The sequence below is a fragment of the Myotis myotis genome, unplaced genomic scaffold, assembly GCF_014108235.1.
Source record: "Myotis myotis isolate mMyoMyo1 unplaced genomic scaffold, mMyoMyo1.p scaffold_m19_p_13, whole genome shotgun sequence".
Taxonomy (NCBI): Eukaryota; Metazoa; Chordata; class Mammalia; order Chiroptera; family Vespertilionidae; genus Myotis; species Myotis myotis.
In genome coordinates, this window is record NW_023416317.1 from 51,351,953 (window position 1) to 51,370,921 (window position 18,969).

The window sequence follows — 18,969 nt, forward strand, 5'->3', positions numbered from 1 at the left end:
GCCCACCCCGGATTCTGACGCTCTTAGCAACCGGCCGGCAGCTCCGTCTCCAAGGACGCGCGCGCCGCCGGCGGCCGGCGGTTAGAGGCGTGCCCTGGACCCCGATTCCGGCATCCGGCCCCGCTCCGCCCCGCCAGACCCGGACTCCGAGCCGTTGGCGTCCAGAGATGAACAGCAATGACTCCTCCCTGATGGTGCGTGGCCCGGGCGCTGCCGGGCGCTCCCTTTGGGACTCTCCGCCCCTAGCCCGGTCACCCCTCCACCCTCCACCCCAGCCCTGCCGCTCTCCGGCCCCCTCTGGACCTGCTCCTGCCATCCCCTTGACCCGCACTTGGCTGTCTTCCGCTGCTGCTGGGGTCCTGTCCCTTCTCGCTTCACTCTCCCTGATGAGGGCATCCCGTCTGGTGCTTTCTGTGCACCATGAGCCCCAAATCGGCATCCCCACCCAGTCCTCTCCCCAAGCTCCTCCAAACCAACGCCCCCAACCCGTCTCCATCATCCTGCCATCAGCTCCCCTTTCCCTGCCGGTGCCTCTTCTGTGTCCCCGACCTCAGTAGATGGCACCACCATTTGATCCCCCAGCTTTAACTCTTCCTCATACCCATCCTCTGGTCCTATCTATCAGCAAGAAACGTCTACTCCTAAATGTCTCCTGAGATCACCCACTTTTACCTCGGAGCCCTGGGTCACCACCACCTTTCCCCTGGGCACCTGTAACAGTCCCCCACCCAACTGGTTTCTCTGCTTCAGCTCTGTTCACCAGCCATCCCCCCTCTACCCAGCCCCGCCCCCCCCCCCCCCCCGCGCGCACGCGCGCACACACACACACACACACACACACACACACACACAACCACCAGGGTGGTTTTTGCAAAAACGCACATCTGAATACGTCCCTCTCCCCTGCTTAAAACCATTCCCACTGCGTCCTATTATCCTCAGGATGATGCCTGGGCCCTTTCATATGGCCCACAAGGCTGTTACAATCCAACCACATCTGTCTCCAACCCCAGCACCCAGAAACCTTAGGGGAAGTGAGACTCACTTTAAAATCTCAGCCCCTGTTACTGTGTGACTTCTGTCAAGCCACGGTCACCATGGCCTTCAGCTTTCTTAACTGGGAAGGCTGTGAAGAGAATGATGCAGAAGGTAATGGACGTAAAGCCCTGGGTACACTTTCCAGAGGTGGTTAGGCCACAATAAGTTGTAACTAACTCCTGATGCAATTATTCTTAGTATTGGTCCCCCTTCTTCCCCCTGAGCCCCTTCCTAAGACAGCTCGAGTTGAATTTTCCACCTTTGAACCAGAATCTGTGGATAATTCCACGACAGACACCTCCAGGCTCCTTCCTGGGGAAACTGCATGGAGTTGCTCCTGAGCCTGGTGAACAGGATGAGGCCAGAAACTTCCCTTTCTCTTTCTCTTTCCTTCACGGAACTGAGGAGGAGCAGGGAACAGGGGAGGGAGAGGTCAGAACAGAGACGGAGAAGGGCTATTGCAGTAGGTGTCTCCCCTCCCACAGGCTGGGATCATTTACTACAACCAGGAAAAGTACTTCCACCACCTGCAGCAGGCCGCGGCCACGGGCCTGGAAAAATTCAGCAATGACCCTGTGCTGCAGTTCTTTAAGGCCTATGGAGCCTTCAGGGAAGGTAAGGACTCGTCATTGGTGGCCTCCTGACCTGGGCACTAGCCCAGCACTAACACTGACTCCACCCAGACGCCCACTCCTACCCCCAGTCATCCCCAGGCTCGTCCGCAGAAGCCTGTGCCATCCATAGGTAGTCGCCTTTGAGACCTCAGAGGGCTCACTACTGCTGCTCTGCCCCTCAGTTTCCCTATCTGCACAACGAGTGGGTGGAGAAATGACTGCACGATTATTGAACTGATCCCGAGGTTGGAAGCTGAGAGCTGATAGTGCGGGAAAAGGAGGAAGTGCTGGGTGTGGGTACCAGCAGGTATGGTACAGGGGCAGGGGGGTGTGGAGAGCGGCTACAGTGTTTGGACAGGTTCAGGCCTCGGACTGATGAGAGGGCACAGTCCTCTCATGGCCATGTGCAAGTCCCAGCTTGGAGGGCACAGCCCTCCCAGCACAATTATAGACAACAGCTGTGGTTGTGAGCTTGAACCTATGGTCCGAACACGTGGCCCCAGGTGCCTGAGTGATGTGGGCTTGATAGAGTTCAGGTGCCTGTACTTGAGTAGGATCGAAACCCACGAGACTGTTGTAAACATCTTGACCACGCCCTTACTTTGCCTCGTGGAATCTGGACATAAAGACACGGCGTGTAGTCCGTGGTGCTGTCTGTCTCTCCATCAAAGAAGCAGGGTCCCACCAAGACCCAGATTTTCATTCTCTTGTCTGTCTTTTCTAAATCCTTCACTACACCCACTCAGGGTCACCCTTGGCCGTGCTGGCGTGGCACAGGGGAGGAGCAGGGCCCATACAGGTGCTGACTCAGACATTCAGAAGGACCCTGGGCTAGGGACAGGCTGAGCTGCCCATGGCCAACGTCAGTGGACATGGAGGGATAAATGTAATTGTTGGCTCTTGTGCAACTAACTAGAAATGCCCTGAGGTTCTTTTTCCAGAACTTTCCCAAGCCAAAAATCTCAACCTCCTAGGTATCCCTTGTGTATCCACGGGTACATCCTCAGCTCCAAGCCCTCCGACCCCTGGCAGCCTGAACCATGGTGCCAGCAGCCTTTTCAAGGAGCGTCAGTCTTCAGGGACCTCAGGCCATTGGGGACATTTTGTACCAGTTAGTCCTCTGATTCTGGGTCAAGCCAGGTGGTGCCAAGCCTCGGGTCAGCCCTAATGAGGATCCCCATGTACTTGCCATGGAGCCTTCTGCCCTCTGGGCCTGGAGCCCAAAGCATAACCACGTGGTCTCACTTGGCAGAGCACATCCAGGATGCCATCAGCAGCCTGGAGAGCCTCCGGAATCACCCAGACGTGTCCCTGTGCTCCATCATGGCCCTCATTTATGCTCACAAGTGCTGTAAAACCATCGGTGAGTGCAGCTCTGCCCAGCGCGGCCTGGCCCCACCAGGGAAAGATAGCCCCACTCCGGGAGCCAGCCCCTCCAGGGCTGCAGAAGGACATAGGTGACCTGGTGGCTGCAGGTTCTGTTGGCCTCTGAGGAGTGGCTGCTGTTCCCCTTCCCTGCAAGGCCTCAAAAGAAGACCCCGTGCCCAGGCCCCATTGAGTGGGAGCCATAGGCAGAGAGCATAACAGTGGGAGGGGTCCTCCTTCCAGACCCCAAGAGTTGGGGAGACACCTTGCTTTCCTTTGCCAAGCTGTTGTCAGGAAAAATCACACTGATATAAATAATTCTATTACTCATCTCCACTTCCCTAGAGAGGTTCCAAGAGACCACAAACTACTATTCCCCCACCCAGAATGAATTGTGCACCTGAGGTGAGGGATTCGGGTTTGGCCTGTCTGCTCAGCATATTTTTATTTATCCACCCTGGGCACCGAGGAGAAGAGACAGCAAGCCCAAGTCCAGGCCTGGGCAGCGCCCGGGGCACCACGGGGCCAGTGTGCCTTGTTTCCAGGCCCCGGACTGCCGTGTCATTGGCTCCATGTGTTGTGGGCGCCCCAGAGTGTCCAGAGGCAGCCACCAGGGCCCTCGGTGCCCCCTGCGGGACCAGGCACACCTCCTCGCCCGCACGCCTCTCTCGGATTCACAGACCAAGAAGCGATTCAGGAGCTGGAGAGCAGCCTGAAGGAAATCCGCAAGACGGCCAGCTGGATTGCCCTCTACTACGCCGGCCTCTTCCTCTGGCTCATGGGCCGCCATGACAAGGCCAAGGAGTACATCGACCGCATGCTGCAGCTGTCCAACGGCGCCAGAGAGGTACTCGCCACGGGCGTCACCAGGGTGACAGCAGCGTCCCATCACATCAGAGTAGAGCGGCCATTACTCCCACGGACAGACGGCCACGGGGATGGGGGGAGGTCCCAGCCCGGCCCGCACTGCCAAGACCCAGGGTCTCGAAGTGACCCCACCCAGGGTGTCTCGGGGCTTTAGTCCGGGACAAACTGACGTTTGTCCAGAGTCCCCTCTGCAGATAGGTGCCCCGTGGCCTGCACTATATATCCTAAAAATCTTGAATTCATCGCTGACATTTAGAAATCAGAAGATTTTTAGCTAAAAGTCCAGATGTCATGTTTGTTTGTTTAAGTAGATGAACCAGCTGCATTGGGCCTGCGTGTCCTTCTCGAGGACACGGATCTGCTGGGTCGCAGGGGGCGCTCAGACACCAGAGACCTCCCAGGCACAGAGCCGCCCTGAGAGCAGAAGTGCAGCCTCAGCCGGGGCCATGCATTCCCAGCAGCGGAGATATCACCCCCCCCCCCCCAACAGGCTGAAAACTGGCTCTGGGAGGAAGGCGCAGCTATACATACAACACGTATCACAGTATATCTGTGATATTAAAATTTCCTGGCGTGGGAGGGAATGATTAGGGGGGAAATGTCTAAAAGGGCTCCTCAGGAGGGCAGTAATGGAAGAGTGGAGAAACGCTGGTCCAGGCCACGAGGGATTCTCCAGGGCGGGCACCCTGCCTAGGGCTCCTCTGAGCCCCCCACCCTCCCTGCCTGCCCCATCGGCCAGGAGAGGCTGGGTGAAGGCTGGAGGGGGGCCGGCAGGGCTGGTGAGCGCAGAATGGCTCCTGCTCGCCTGCTCAGAGGGCCTGCCCGGCTCACCTGCAGAGAGCAGGAGCGGCCCCATGTTGGCCTCCAGAGCGCAGTGTAAATTAAGCAGGCCATGACGAGAGGGGTGAGAGTGCCTCAGCGAGAGAGCTGGGGGTCCTGGGGAGGGCCCAACCCCAGCCCGGAAGGTCGAGGAAGGCCGCCTAGACTGAGTTTTAAAGACTAGTGGTCGTTAATCAGGGGAAATACTTTGGTTTGGGGGACGTGTGCTGAGCAGGGCATTGCAGGCAAAGGGACGCTAGGGACAAAGCAAGGCCTGGCGGTGAGAGCGAGCAGGGCTGCCCCGGGATCTGCATGCAGCTGTGCCTGGCGGGGCCGCAGGTGTGCGGTGACACCTGGTGGGACATGAGGCAGGAGACACGGGCTGACTCCAGGCTCAGCAGGACCAGAGCCCTCATCTTTCTTTCCTCTTGTTCTTATCCCAGGGCTACGTGCTGAAAGGCTTGGTGGACCTCACCTCAGACAAGCCCCAAACTGCGAAGAAAGCCATCAAGTACCTGGAACAAGGAGTTCAGGACAACAAAGATGTGCTGGGGCTTTTGGGAAAGGTGGGCAGCGGGGAGGAGGGGAGTGGGTAGCGCTGACTGGGCCTTTGGAGCCCGCGACCCACCAGGCGACCTCAGCCCCGACCCTCAGTCTCCAGGACAGGGAGCAGACGGGGGCAGGGTCACACAGCAGCCAGCCCAGTTCCCAGCTCCTTCCTGCTCAGTCTGGGTTCCTGTCTCGTTCTGCATGGCGTCTTCAGGGTCTCCGCCTCAGGGCCTGTCCTGCCTTAGCGTTTCCAGGCTTTGTTTGCCTTTGGTTTTGCTCACCGCCCCCTTTCTCCGCATCTCTCTCGCATACTCCTCATGTCACCTTTTCTCTTCCCACCTGCTCAGGTCACTTGGTTGGCCATCAGTGAAGGGGGAGGTATGGCTTTGTGTTTTTGTATTTTCTGATCTTCATTTAAATGAAGTTCCTCGTTCCTTATGTGACGCTCACTAAATCAGTCTAAGAGGGAATCGACCCCTTTATTCTCTTCTGTTTGTGTATATCTTTCTTACGAATTGTGTGCGCACTCATTAAAAAGCAGAAGTCTAAAAAGTCAAAAGATGAATGAAAATGACGCCCTGAGCCCTCCCACTCCTGCTAACAGCTCATGTTAACTCTCCAGGGCGGTGCCCCCCGTCTTTCTTCTGTGTGTGGGTTCGGGGTGTACCGTGGCCGCTTTTCATGGAGATTATCATGCGGGGCCTTTCTCAGGGAGCACCCTTGGGACCGGCACCTGTGGGGAAGGAGAAAGAAGTGGGACTGGGCAGAGGGAGAGGCTGGGTGGTACAGCCGACACAGCGAAGGTCCCGGCCCGCTCTGCTTGGACTTGCGGAGCTGGGATGGCCCTTCACTGCCCGCCTGGCTGACAAGATGCTGAGTGTGGGCCGCCCCCCGGGGAACGGGATGACCTGGCAGCAGGCAGCTCCCTTCAGTCCAGGGCAGTGGTCGTCAAACTGCGGCTCGCGAGCCACATGCGGCTCTTTGGCCCCTTGAGTGTGGCTCTTCCACAAAATACCGACTTCTGCGCATGGGCCACGAAGTTTCAATCGCACTGTACGTGCGCGCCCCCACGTGGTATTTTGTGGAAGAGCCACCCTCAAGGGGCCAAAGAGCTGCATGTGGCTCGCGAGCCGCAGTTTGATGACCACTGGTCCAGGGCGATTCCAGGAGGGGGGCTCCCCTGAGAGCCACCAGCTGCCAACTCTCCTGGACCTGAGGGGATCACACAGGGCCCCCACCGTAGGGTGGTGGGTCGTGTGGTTATCCAATAGAGTCACCATCATGGGGCATGTTATCATTTGGGCTCTTTCCCTCGTGTGAGCTGTAATCAGCAAACGCCATTTGGAATGGCCACCCAGAGCCAGTCCCCTATTGAATGGGGCTGTCGTAACTCGCCAGCCGGCTCTCCTATTTGGATATTGAGGTTGTTTCCAGTTGCAGACTTGGAAAAAGTGCTGCGGTGACACGTTTATTTGTACGTTTTCATTTAGAATAGTCCCCCCGCGGAAGGTTGCTATAGGTCCAACATAAGCATCCTCTCAGCCTTTCCAGGGTGCGGGTTCAAGTCTTTTAGGAGCATTGCCCCCTACCCCGCAGGCACTCCTGAGTCAGACGCACCCAGGAGAACCTGGTGGCTGGCACTGGCCAGCCCAGCCCAGCGGCCGTGACACAGAAAAAGCCCCACAACCTTCTGTAGAGGAGCTCTCAAACCCTCATTGACACCAATTTGCTGTCCTGGGCCCCAGGGGGCAGTGTTCAGTGACAAACTTCAGGAAAGCGGATGGGAAATGAATGGGCCGGTTCTAGAATTGGCAAGTGGCCTGCAACCCCAGCTCTGTCCCTAGGGGGCAGCCCTCGCATGGCCTCCAAGAGGCCCAGGCCTGCTCACAGCTCAGCTCTCTCCCTGATGCCCCTGCCTTGCCCCTCCTGGAAACCAGGACTGTGGTGGACCTGGACTGGCCACTGGGTGCCCAGGCGTCCGCCTCTGCTCCTGACCTGGTGGAGACACTGGCATCGCCGCCACCCTCCGTGGGCACTGATGGAGGCTCTTCGGCTCCTCCAGGCGATGTACCACATAACCCAGCAGAACTACTCGGGGGCCCTGGAGGTGGTGAACCAGATCACCGTGGTCTCGGAGAGCTTCCTGCCCGCCTGGATCCTCAAGATGAAGCTGTTCTTGGCTCGGCAGGACTGGGAGCAGGCGCTAGAAACAGGACACAGGTGAGGGGCGAGGGCGAGGGGCGACCATGCCCCTAATATGCTCCTATCGTGCAAGGTGGGGAGGTGGGAGATACTGTGTATTTGGTGGAACCAAAAAAGTAAAAATTGTCACCAGGGGAGTTGTGAGTACTGATAGCATCCCATCATGAGGGGGAGGAGAGGGAGGACACCTATCTGCCACGGCAGGAAGCCAGCCCCTGTGGTCTGCAGGGAAAAATCAGAAACGGGCATCCCACGAGGTCTGAGCATGTCGTTTAGACGAAAGATGGAGGGAGCTGCCTATAGAACCCAAAACAGCAAGAGTTACAGGGTGAAAGCAGGGGACTAAGGACTGCTGTGCTATTTAATTTTTTTTAAATATGGATATGATTTATGTTAATAAGAACTTTAGGGGTGCCCTCGTCGGTTTGGCTCAGTGGATGGAGAGTCAGTGCGAACTAAAGGGTCCCAGGTTTGATTCAGACCAGGGCCACATGCAGGGGTTGCAGGCTCCATCCTACCCCACCCCCAGTAGGGGGGGTGCCAATCCATGATTCTCTCTCATCATTGATGTTTCTATCTCTCTCTCCCTTCCTCTGTGAAATCAATGAAAATTCAAGTATGTTTCAAAAAACAAAGAAAAAAAGAATATGGTTCCTTCAATGTTAAAAAAATTTAAAATAAATAAAAAACCATTAGGGGGAAAAGGTCAGTGATGACTGAGAGAAGACTTTTAGTCTAGGGCTGGGCAGGTCCTCAAAACGGCGGAGATTTCAGGAGTTACTAAGACTGGAAGCTCAAGGCCAAGGGTAGCTGTGAAGAGAGCTAAAGACAGTTTCAGGGGAGGAATGTCTGATGGGAGTTTTTTGGTTTTTTTTTTGAGTATGGTGTTTTCTAGATAACTGAAGCTTGTCTTTTTAACTCTAAGGCTTTAACTGTTTCTATCAAGTAATGCTAAAATGTATGATACTGATTTTCTCCCTGAAAAGAGTTTGTGGATCTTCCATTTTTTCCCCCTAAATGCCCCAGGCGTCACTATGAATTGTTAATAAGTTCTGTGATGATGCACAGAACAGCTGGGAAGAAAACAACACACAAACAAACCTCTTCCTTCCCTGTGAAGAGATGGTCATTCCTCTGGAGATGAGTGGAACTGGCGTCTCAGAGAGAGCGGGGCTGGTAGAAATTGAAAGTGATCTGCCCGGCGGGCGTGGCTCGGTGGTTGAGCATTGACCTACGAACCAGGAGGTCATGGTTCGATTCCCGGTCAGGGCACGTGCCCAGGTTGCAGGCTGGATCCTCAGTGTGGGGCGTGCAGGAGGCAGCCAATCCATGATTCTCTCTCATCATTGATGTTTCTATCTCTCTCTCCCTCTCTCTTCCTCTCTGAAATCAATAAAAATTTTTTTTTTTTTTTAAAGTGATCCCACCCTGCTCAGCCTGCAGGGCCCCACAGGTGCAGTGACTCTGTGGGCCCCCAGCGTCCCTCTCTTTGTTGATACCTGGCCAGTGTCCTTGGCAGGAGCTAGGTCAGGAGCTTGCTTTGGAGCCTCCGACCTGGGCCCACCGGCTATCTAGAAGCACCTGGCTGGAAAGGACACAGCCCTGGGCACACGTGGCCACCCTTGCCCAAGTCCTGCTGCCCCCCCCCACGCCCCCCCCTCCCCCCGCACAGGAACACAGAGTCTGGTGCCAGGGGGTTGCACCTCACACCTTGACACCTTCCTCCCCAAAGCTTTGCCAGCTCTGGGTGATCATGGAATCCTCCCACTTTTAAATCTCTGCTGTTTCCAGATGTGTGGCTTTGGTCATACCTAATATTATTTCTTTTTTCCCTCCTCTCTCATTTTTCTTCAGCAGTGTTAAAATAATGTGTCGTTTTTATCTGTCTTATGAAAGAACCAGCTTTGAGTTTTGTTGATGCTATTATGTCTGTTTTCTAATTTATTAATTTCTGTTCTTTATTATTTCCTGCCAACAGCTTCCTTTGGAGTTATTCTGTTGGGTTTTTGTTGTTGTTGTTTTGTGTGTTTTTTTTCTAACTCTTGAGTTGAAAGTCTGGCGCCTCCATTCTCAATCTTCTTTTAAAATACAGTGGGGCCTTGACTTACGAGTTTAATTCGTTCCCTGACGGAGCTTTTTAAGGAGCTCGTTAACTCAAATTACTCTGTCAACTCAAAGCAAAAAATCGCTGAGAGCCGGCTTCTATCTCGGAAAAACTCGTTAGTAGGGACACTCCTAAATCAAGGCCCCTCTGTATAACCATTTCATTCTACGGCTGGCCCTTGAGGTACCATTTTAGTAATAGCTACATATTTTTTATCATTTGGTTCTAAGAACTTTCTGATATCCATTCTGATTCTTTAGTCTGTAAATCATTTACAAGTGGTGGTTTTTTTCTCCAAATGTATGAGGTTCACAAGCATTGTAAATGGTTAGAACTCCTTGAATGTGGACTGTGCCTAATGGTGTTGAATTCTACATGTTAATTAGAGTAACCCTCTATGAAACAGAAGGCCATTCCCTGACTAGACTGAAAAGGTATGAAGTTTCCTATGAAGAAACAGAATGTTGTAAAGTCTGTAATATGACCAGAAACAGCCTCCCTCACAATGGCAGAGGATGGAAACCAAAGTGCCCTCTCCATCTTGCAGCTGCGTGCACCTCCTGCCCCACCCCACACCCTGGTACCATGCTCATGTGTGTGTGCGTTGGGATACGAATAGGCTTCTCTCACAAAGACACCCCAAAATACATGACCTAAATAACATAAAAGGTTGTTCCTCTCTTAGGAAAAAGTTTGACTGGTGGTTCAGGGCTATAGGATACCCAAGCCCCTTCTGTCTCGCTGCTCTACCATCCCTAGGATGTGGCTCACATGGTCCACGTGCCAGCCAGCAGGAAGGAGGCAAAGGAAGAACTGGAAGGCATGCTGGAAGGGCACCGCTGGATATCACACTGGGCACCTGAGTGTGTATCCTATTGGCCAGAACTCAATCACATGGCCACACCTACGCTGCAGAGGGAAGCTGGGAAGTGTAGTTTTTGTTCTGGGTCGCCATGTGTCCCACCAGTTCGGGAGTTCTAGTATTAAAAGAGGGGAGAATGGATGGTGGAAGACAACCAGAAGTTGACGCTGCTACACCATCCTCGCCTTGCCTAGGAATACTCTCCATTCATGTGGCTCCTCTTCCTCTTTCAGAATCCTAGAAAAAGATAAAAGAAATATCGATGCCTACCAAATTCTAGCTGTGCACGAGCTTGCAAGAGAAGGAAACATGACCACAGTAAGTTCTTTCAGGACTCAGAAGTTGAGCCTTGAAACAAACATAGCCATGGAGGAACCCCTCATAGCACATCCAACCCCAAGGCTTTGGCGGGTGCTCCCTGGATCTTGGCTCCCTCCTCCCTCCCAGGCAGTCGGCTGCTGGCCTGGTGCCCTTCGGTGTGGGCACAGTGACAGCTGGCCCCAGGCTCTGCCTGGGTGGGTGTGAAAGGGCAGCTTCTCTTCACACACCCAAGGGGCAGTGCCAGCTCTTCGATGGACAATGTTCCTGAAAGCTCCCCTCTGAGGCTCTGAAGCAATGCCAATACCTGGACCCCCATGTCCAGTTACATCCAGGTCTCGGGGGCTGGCACTCAGGGGTGGGTGTTTGTAAGGTTCCCCAGCTGATGGTGACACGCAGCCGGAGTGGAGAACCTCTGCCCAACTCCTGTTGGACACGTAGCCTCTGACATCGTCTGTTTTGTCCCTGCAGGCTGCCGATCACATTAGAAATCTGATTAAGGCACTAGAGACAAGAGAACCCCAAAATCCAAGCCTCCATCTTAAAAAAATTATTGTGGTTAGCAGACTGGTAAGAAGGCGCTTTCCTGGTTCTGAACTCCTGCTTCTCACTGTGTCCCTTGGAGCCAGGGGGGGGGGGGGGCGGGGGGGGTTATGGTCCCCCTGGAAGCTCCCTGTGTACTCCACCTCTCCTCTCTCTGGTTCAAACTTGGCCTCTTGGACTTATCGCCCACACCCTGTGGCCCCTACCTGCCTCTGGCCAACACCTGTGTCATGTGGGCCCTGTCTCCTCGGCCCAGGTGCCCCTCAGAGATGCTAAGAAGATCAGGGAGATGCCGTCAGGCAGCACTTTTAGAGTGGGTGGCGCCTCTTTTCAGGGAAGAGGGTGGTAGTATGGCTGTTGCACAGCAGAGCCATGCCCAGCTGTGGCCTCAGGGTACAGGGCACCCAACTCCCATATTCCTTCTGCGGAAGCGACCCGGGAAGGCCGGCCCGTCTAGGAGGCCTCTCTGACATCAGGCAAGGCCGCCAAACCGTCGGCCTCTGTCAGCCCCATCAGCCTCAAAGCAGGGTTCACTAGAAGGGCTTGCTGTAAGAACAGGGGTGGCTCTCGGGCCTCAGGGGACAGAACCGTGGGCTCAGATGCCACTGGGAGGCCATCTCTCCCTCCACGTCTGGGCCAAGTCTCTCTGTGGACCCCGCACATGGCAGGGAAAGTGGCTGCTCGCAGCCTTTGGGGTCACTTCCCGTCAGCGGGGCTCAGGAACCTCTCTCACCCAGCTGCAATTTCTGAAAAACCTCCTGGTGATTCGTTGGACCAGTTATTGCGGCCAGACAGGGCATGGGTCCCTCGGGCCGGAGGCAGCTGTGGCCCGTGGGAGGTTCTTTGGGAGCTGATCAGCGACACAGACCCAGCTGCCTGGACATAGGGTGCCTCTGAGGCTCTCCTGAGCCCCCCTCCTAGGCCTGTTAAAATGCCCCCCAATTCTGATGTGGCCTTGTTCAGACCCACTGCGCTGACTGGTCTCCCCATCCCTGTGTGTCCCTTCCTTGCAGTGTGGGAGGCACCAGATGATTCTACAGCTAGTGTGCAGCTTCATCGAACGTACCTTTCTGGCCGCACCCACCTACACCCACCTGGCCATAGAGCTGGGCTACCTCTTCATCCTGCAGGACCAAGTGAAAGAGGCATCTGTGTGGTACTCGGAGGCTATGAAAGTGGACGAGAACAGTGTGGCCGCCTTGACAGGTCTTTGCAGGCTGGGTAGGGTGGGCGCTGGAAGGGCAGGGGTTGGCAGCCAAGCAGGGTGGCCTTCCTGGGCCCAAAAGAGAGGTGTGGGGGAGCACTGTCCCCAGAGGGTGTGTGCGTTTGGGGGTGCATTGTATGACAGGGCGCTTTTCCGTGAATCTACAAGCATAGGAATACTCACACAGGAGAGGCACAGGAACACTCAAAAGTGGATTCAAAGCAACACTGGCGACCAGAGACGCAATCAGGAGGCTCAGGAGGAAGCAGAAACAAACCTGTTCTTCTGCCCCAAGCAGGTGGCTTCCCACCACCACAGGGACAAGCAGCACAACAGGATGTGGCTCCCGGCCACATGGGCAAAACCCCCTCAAATGTTCCTCCATCAGGCTGACTCCTTCCCTGTTTCCTCATCTAAGAGGAGAGCCCCAGCAGGGGGGCCAGAAGGGAAGTCCACGGGGCAGTCCCCCGGGCTCCAGCCCAGGGCAGGCCCACTCACATGCATCCTGGCGTCACCATTGTATCTGGCCTGGCTGAGGAAATCAGTCGCCTTCACAACTCGGGGGACCTGCCCAGCTGCTCGTACGAATGAGCCTCATCCTTGTGTAAATCTTCTGACAGTTTGAATGGGGGGCCGAGCGGGTGCGTGCAAGGTCATGGCTGACACAGAGAAGATGTTCCCCCACCAAACACCTCCAGAGTCAGCTGGCTCCAGAGACTGTGATGTCAATAAGTCAAGAACATGCTACTGTGAAGAAATACAGGGAACAAAAAAGAGTTGTTAAAAATGTGAATACAAAGTAAAAAGTTCCATAGATGAGCCAAATAGCAGGACAGATATCACTGAAAACCAAGATGGTGATTAGGAAGACAGGAATAAATATAGCCAAATGGCCAAAAAAAAACATCAACAGAAGAATAGTAGAAACAGATGGGATTTGTCCTCCCAAATTCAAAACGTATCACAAAACAATGGTAGTTAAACCAGCTTGAGGCCAGTACTGAAATAAACAGATAAAATGGGATCGAAACAGGTCTCAGGATAAAGATGACACTTCAAACCAATAGACTCCAAACCCAAGTCCAATGATCATAGTTGGATAACTGGCTATCCAGTAAGAAAAAAAACTAAAGGTAACTCTGCACCTCACACCATATTCAGTAATAAGTTCCAAATGAATGAAGTATTTAAACATAAATATTAAATTGGACTTGGGTTCACTGGGGATTCTAGGCATGACCACACACTCAGAAACTGTAAAGAAAATATTTTACTGATTTGACTGTGTAAACACTTGAAACTCATGGATGGCAAGAGACACTAAAAATAGCGACAAGGTAAATGGCAAACTAATAGGAAATGTTAGCTACAGAGAGTTAATAATATGGGGGGGGGGGGAATCACCCCAAAAGAGAAACAGGAAAAAGCTCTGAACAAAAAATTCATAGTAGAAAAGAAGAGGCCATTAAATATATGAAAAGACGTTCATTCTTCCTAATAATCAAAAACATGTGAATTAAAACAAGTTAGAATTCACTTTTTAGACTGGCAAAGAGTACAGTGTGTCTGCGAGGTGAAAAGGAAAGGATACTTTCAAATTCTTGGCAGTAATATATGAATTCAAATATCAGTGGAGGACAAGTTGGCCTTATCTCTCGGTGTTTTAGATACGCATGTTCTTTGACCCATCGCCTCTGCTTCAGGGATTGGAACGCACACAAAATGCTCACAGCAGCACTGCAATGGTTAGTCATTGAACACAAACCAAGTGTGCGATGAGGCGTCCTTCAGTGGGGCAACAGTTAAAGAAGTGGTTCCAACCACTGTGGAATATCACATCTTCATTAAAGAGAATGGGGTAGATGTGTATGAACTACCAGGAAAAGCTGTGTATGCGTTAATAACCTGAAGTTACCTCTGGAGGGAGGCACGGTTAAAGCCAGAGCATGAACTAGGGCTGCTTTTCTACTTTGCCTTAAGATTTGAATTCTTTCCCATGAGCATGTATCACTTTAAGTTTATGAAGATGTTGGAAAAGGTCCCCCACCCTGAGATCCTTCCTGCCGGGGTCCCACCACGCTCCTTGGCCTGCTGGCCTGCTGGCCGTGCTTGGGAGCTGGCTGCTGATCCATGTTCTGTTCCATTCCCAGGGATCATCTGGGCCCAGATCCTAGAGGGCCACCTGGAGGAGGCCGAGCACCAGCTGGAATTCCTGAAGGAGGTGCAGCAGTCCCTGGGGAAGTCAGAGGTCAGAGCTCCCTGAGGGCATGGGTTGCCCCAGGAGTGTGTCCCCCTCCCCAAACTCCTCCACCCCAATGGAGAGAGTAGCCAAGATGGCCTGGACCTCCGCTTCACCCTCATCGACCAACTCCGCCGGCTGGCGTTGGTTCCAAGCCCCGGGCCTGCCTCCACAGGTGCTGGTTTTCCTCCAAGCCCTTCTGGCGTCCAAGAGGCACAAGGGGGAGCAGGAGGTGACGGCGCTCCTGCAGGAGGCGGCCGAGCTGCACTTCTCCTACATGCAGGGCCTCCCCCTGGGCCCCGAGTACTTCGAAAAGCTGGACCCCCTCTTCCTGGTCTGCATCGTCAGGGAGTACCTGCTCTTCTGCCCCAAGCAGGTTAGCCGCAGGCGCATCTTCATGGCAGGGGCCTGGAGTACAGGTTTGGACAGCGGCAGGGGCCTCCCCTGGCCAGTCCCCGGGCTGCTGCGAGCCCCAGGTCGGGGGGGGGGGGGGGGGCGCCAGTGCTTTTCAGACTCGCACGTGCAGCACGCAGATCACCCGGGGGTCATTCCCGTGCAGGGATTGACTCGGTGGTAGAAGCCCCGTGTCTGGAACAAGCCCCCAGGTAATGTCAGTGCTGCTGGTCCAGGAACCGCACCTGGAGGAGCAGGCCCCTGGCTCATGCCCCGGCCTTTATCCTAGAGAGGAACTGCGCTCCCTTTTCCCAGAAGGCTTCGAAGAAGTATATTCGTCTTGACTTGTCCGTCCTGCTTTCCCAGCCAGTTGAGATTCTTGTGGGCAGGGATCAGATCTGACATGCCTAGTAGCCCTCATGCCTGGCCTGAGTCATCCCCACAACTGTTTACTGAGTGCTCTGCCCCGTGCCCGGCACCACGCTAGGCACTCGGGCACAATATGGACGAAACAAAGTCCCTGTCCCGGGAGCGCCTGCTGGGCACCAGGTGTACCGAGCGGGCAATAAACCTGTGTGGAGTCCCGCTCCCTCCTGGGAGAGCTTTTTCTGAGGCTCCAGGGGTCTCCCAGGATGGGGCAACCTCACAGCCAGGCCCCCGTTCCCGCAGCCCCGGTCGCCAGGCCAGATCGTGTCTCCACTTCTTAAGCAAGTTGCGATGATCTTGACTCCTGTCGTGAAGGCAGCACCAGCTCTGATTGGCCCCTTGTATGTGATGGCTCAGATCAAGTATCTCTCAGGTGAGCCCGTGGTCCTGGTGGCCAGGTGGGAACTTGCGTCCTCCCGCATCTGTTCAGACACCTGGTGGGACTTCTGCCCCTGGGTTAGTGTCCATGGGCTCCCTGGCTGGGATGCTTTACACATACATACACACACACACACACACACACACACACACACACACACACACACACGTACATACACACACTCACACATATACATACATTCACACATATACTCACACACATACACATACACACACACACTCACACACACTCACCAGGCCTGCCCCATCATGCCTTCCAGCCTCGGATCCCCTCAAACCTTCCTGACCTCCCTCACCAGCAGGGGTCTCTCCCACCCAGACCTTTGCTGATTGCGTGGCCTCTGCCGGGCAGCAGTCACTGAACTTGCCTTGTGTGCAGGCACTGCGCTGACGCCAGGATACCCTCGCAGTCAGAGAGGCAGAAATTCCCTCCTGGAGTTTGCACACTGTATTGTTTTATCAGGAGAAAACTACAGCAGGAAGGGTGGGGGGTAGGGTTATGGTTTTTATCGGGGGTCAGGAAGGCCTCATGGGGAGGAGACGCCTGTTCCATTCGTCTTTCAGAGCCTCAGGGTGGCCAGAGTGGCTTCCTTCTCCCATCTCAAGGCCCAGATCCTGGAGAGAGAGGGGAAGAAGGAACAACCCCTTTGGGTGCCCCCTCGCCCTCTCTCTCCCTCCCTCCCTCTCCCTGCAGCCTTTCACCCCTCGGCCTGAGAGCCAAGCTGACGTCTGTTGTCTCGGGGCTTCCCAAGCATCCGAATGCCATGCGCCTGTCTGTCCTCTGGCGCTGCATTGGGTGGGTGGCTCTCTGCCGGGGGTCCCCTGTCTGCACCCTCGGTCCTCCCAGTGTTCATCTGGGTACCAGGTTTACCCACAGCTTTAAGGCCTCCTGGGCACCAGGTGAGGGAAGGCGGACTCCCCCTGGGCCCAAGCAAGGTCTCCAGCTGGTGGTGTTGCCATGGAGACATCTTGACATTTCTGCAGCTCACAGGGAAGGAGCAGGGTGTAGGGAACCCAGGAGCAGGTGTGCCCCACCCACCAGGTCATGCGGTAGAGGGCCCTGGCTGCTGGGGGCCCTGGCTGGCCCATAGCCTGTTTTGCTCCCAGCCTCTGGTGACCCCCGAGCTTGTGTTTTCAATGCTTGTTTTTCCTGGAGCAGGAGCTGTTGAGGGACCTGGCTCCCCTCCCAGCTCACTGCACCCTACCCCTGGGATGCCACTTGCCCCCGCAAAGGGCCAGCCCGGCCGCAGGGAGGCTCTCAGCCCCACAGTGCCAGGGCGTCCACAGCTCAGCCTCAGGCACTGAGGGCCCAGGTTCACATGCTGGCTCTGTCCCAGCCTTCCAGCTAAGAACCAAGGAGAACGATACCAACCTTGCAGGGCTGGGCAAATACTAAGCCAGCCTTTCTGAAGCGTTCTGCGTGGGTTGGGCATTGAGCAGGTGCTTGGTAAGTTGTGGCAAGTACAGTTGCCGTTATTATTAGGTTTCATCCTGCTCTTAGGCGTGGCACCAGGACTTGGGTGTTCCCCGGAGCTTCCAGGTGGAGGAGTGCAGTGACAGAGAGGAGGGAGGTGTGACACTGAGGTTGGAGTTTCACAAAAACTGTGTCGTTCTCATTCTAGGAGGAGCCCTCTGAGTGAGGCGGAACAGAACTGGGTAAAATGCCAACCTTGGGTGCTCCTGGGTAGCAGGACACATAAAGGTCACCCTGCCTTTGCGCACTGGGTCCCCGGAGGCCCCCAGGCTCCCTGGACGCAGGGGTCTGTTGGTTGTTTCTAGGGGAATTAGAGAATGCCCAGAGCACCGTGCAGCGCTGCCTAGAGCTGGACCCCGCCTCCGTGCACGCCCACCTCCTCAAGTCCCAGATCTACCTGGCGCAGGGCAACTTTGCCATGTGCTCCCACTGCTTGGAGCTGGGCGTCAGCCACAACTTCCAGGTGGGGCTCCTCTGCGCCCAGTCACCTGCTCAGCATCCCCAAGCCCAGCTGGCTGCGGGCCCCACAGGCCTTGGGAGAGGAGCCCCGGGAGCTCCCTGCATCCTCTGCCCCTCCGCTGGCCCACAGGCGGGGGAGGGCTCAGTGGGCTCAGGGTGCCATGAGCAGCAGCGGTGATGGAGCCCCACCCTCCACTCGGCTCCTCTAGGTCCGAGACCACCCCCTCTACCACTTCATCAAGGCCAGGGCCCTCAACAAGTCTGGGGACTATCCAGAAGCCATCAAGACCCTGAAAATGATCATCAAATTACCAACTCTGAAGGCGGAAGAAGGCAAGAAGGTCCGCGGGCCTTCTGTGGGGCCCAGTGAGCGGGCATCCATCTTACTGGAGCTGGCAGATGCCCTCCGGATGAACGGGGAGCTGGTAAGGACAGCCAGGCTCTTCTCCCCGGGGACTGGGGCATGCTGGAGGGCCAGGGTCGGCCTGGGCACCAGGCCTTTTGATTCTGGCTAATGTTTACTTAGGCTAACATTTGAGTCTTTATTCCCTTGAAAGCATAGCTCTCTCCTGCCTAAAAGGCCTCCGTGGCTCCCATGGCCCTCAAGATAAAGCCCCACTCTGACGGGGACCTGCCTGATCTGCCCCCCGCCTGTGTCCCGGTCCCCGTCAGCATCTCAGGGAGGCGGCACACACAGGCCCCTCCGGCCCACCCCAGGTGGCTGTGCAGATTGGGCAATGCCTATCTGCCAGTGGATGCCAGTCACGCCATCACCTTTATGAACTGCGTCCCCTTGGAGTTTTGCAGTGTCTGACCTGTGTGAGGCAGCCCCGGGGCCTCGGGAGGTCTGGCAGGGGCAAGGCCAGGGCTGGGGGAGCTGGACTCTGCCTGTGACCCTTAGCCTCGCTGGCCTTGCCCACTCACCTGCTCCCCAGGACCACCTGCCTCCATGGTCCACCAGTCCTGGGCCATCCTGCTGCCTCCTACGGTGATCGCAGCATAGCAGGGGAATCAGTCCGCGAGGACTTTTCTTCTTAAAGTTAAAATTTGCCTCCTGGGCAAAGACGGGGATGGGGAAACTTGTTTACGGTACT

The 18,969-nt window shown here is 55.3% G+C and overlaps 1 protein-coding gene across 1 annotated transcript in view; it reads left to right on the forward strand.

Moving 5' to 3' along the window:
- Window positions 1–62: 62 nt before the first annotated feature.
- Window positions 63–18,969, forward strand: part of TTC21A (tetratricopeptide repeat domain 21A) — a 29,177-nt gene continuing 10,270 nt past the window's right edge. Inside the window, exons 1-14 of the mRNA XM_036333213.1 lie at window positions 63–194; window positions 1,524–1,653; window positions 2,905–3,015; window positions 3,698–3,864; window positions 5,147–5,269; window positions 7,315–7,472; window positions 10,654–10,738; window positions 11,210–11,308; window positions 12,295–12,487; window positions 14,636–14,733; window positions 14,900–15,100; window positions 15,787–15,916; window positions 17,722–17,879; window positions 18,085–18,300. Of these exons, the coding sequence (XP_036189106.1) occupies window positions 168–194; window positions 1,524–1,653; window positions 2,905–3,015; window positions 3,698–3,864; window positions 5,147–5,269; window positions 7,315–7,472; window positions 10,654–10,738; window positions 11,210–11,308; window positions 12,295–12,487; window positions 14,636–14,733; window positions 14,900–15,100; window positions 15,787–15,916; window positions 17,722–17,879; window positions 18,085–18,300 (1,896 nt within the window). The 5' untranslated portion in view covers window positions 63–167. The remainder of the gene's footprint in view (window positions 195–1,523; window positions 1,654–2,904; window positions 3,016–3,697; window positions 3,865–5,146; window positions 5,270–7,314; window positions 7,473–10,653; window positions 10,739–11,209; window positions 11,309–12,294; window positions 12,488–14,635; window positions 14,734–14,899; window positions 15,101–15,786; window positions 15,917–17,721; window positions 17,880–18,084; window positions 18,301–18,969) is intronic.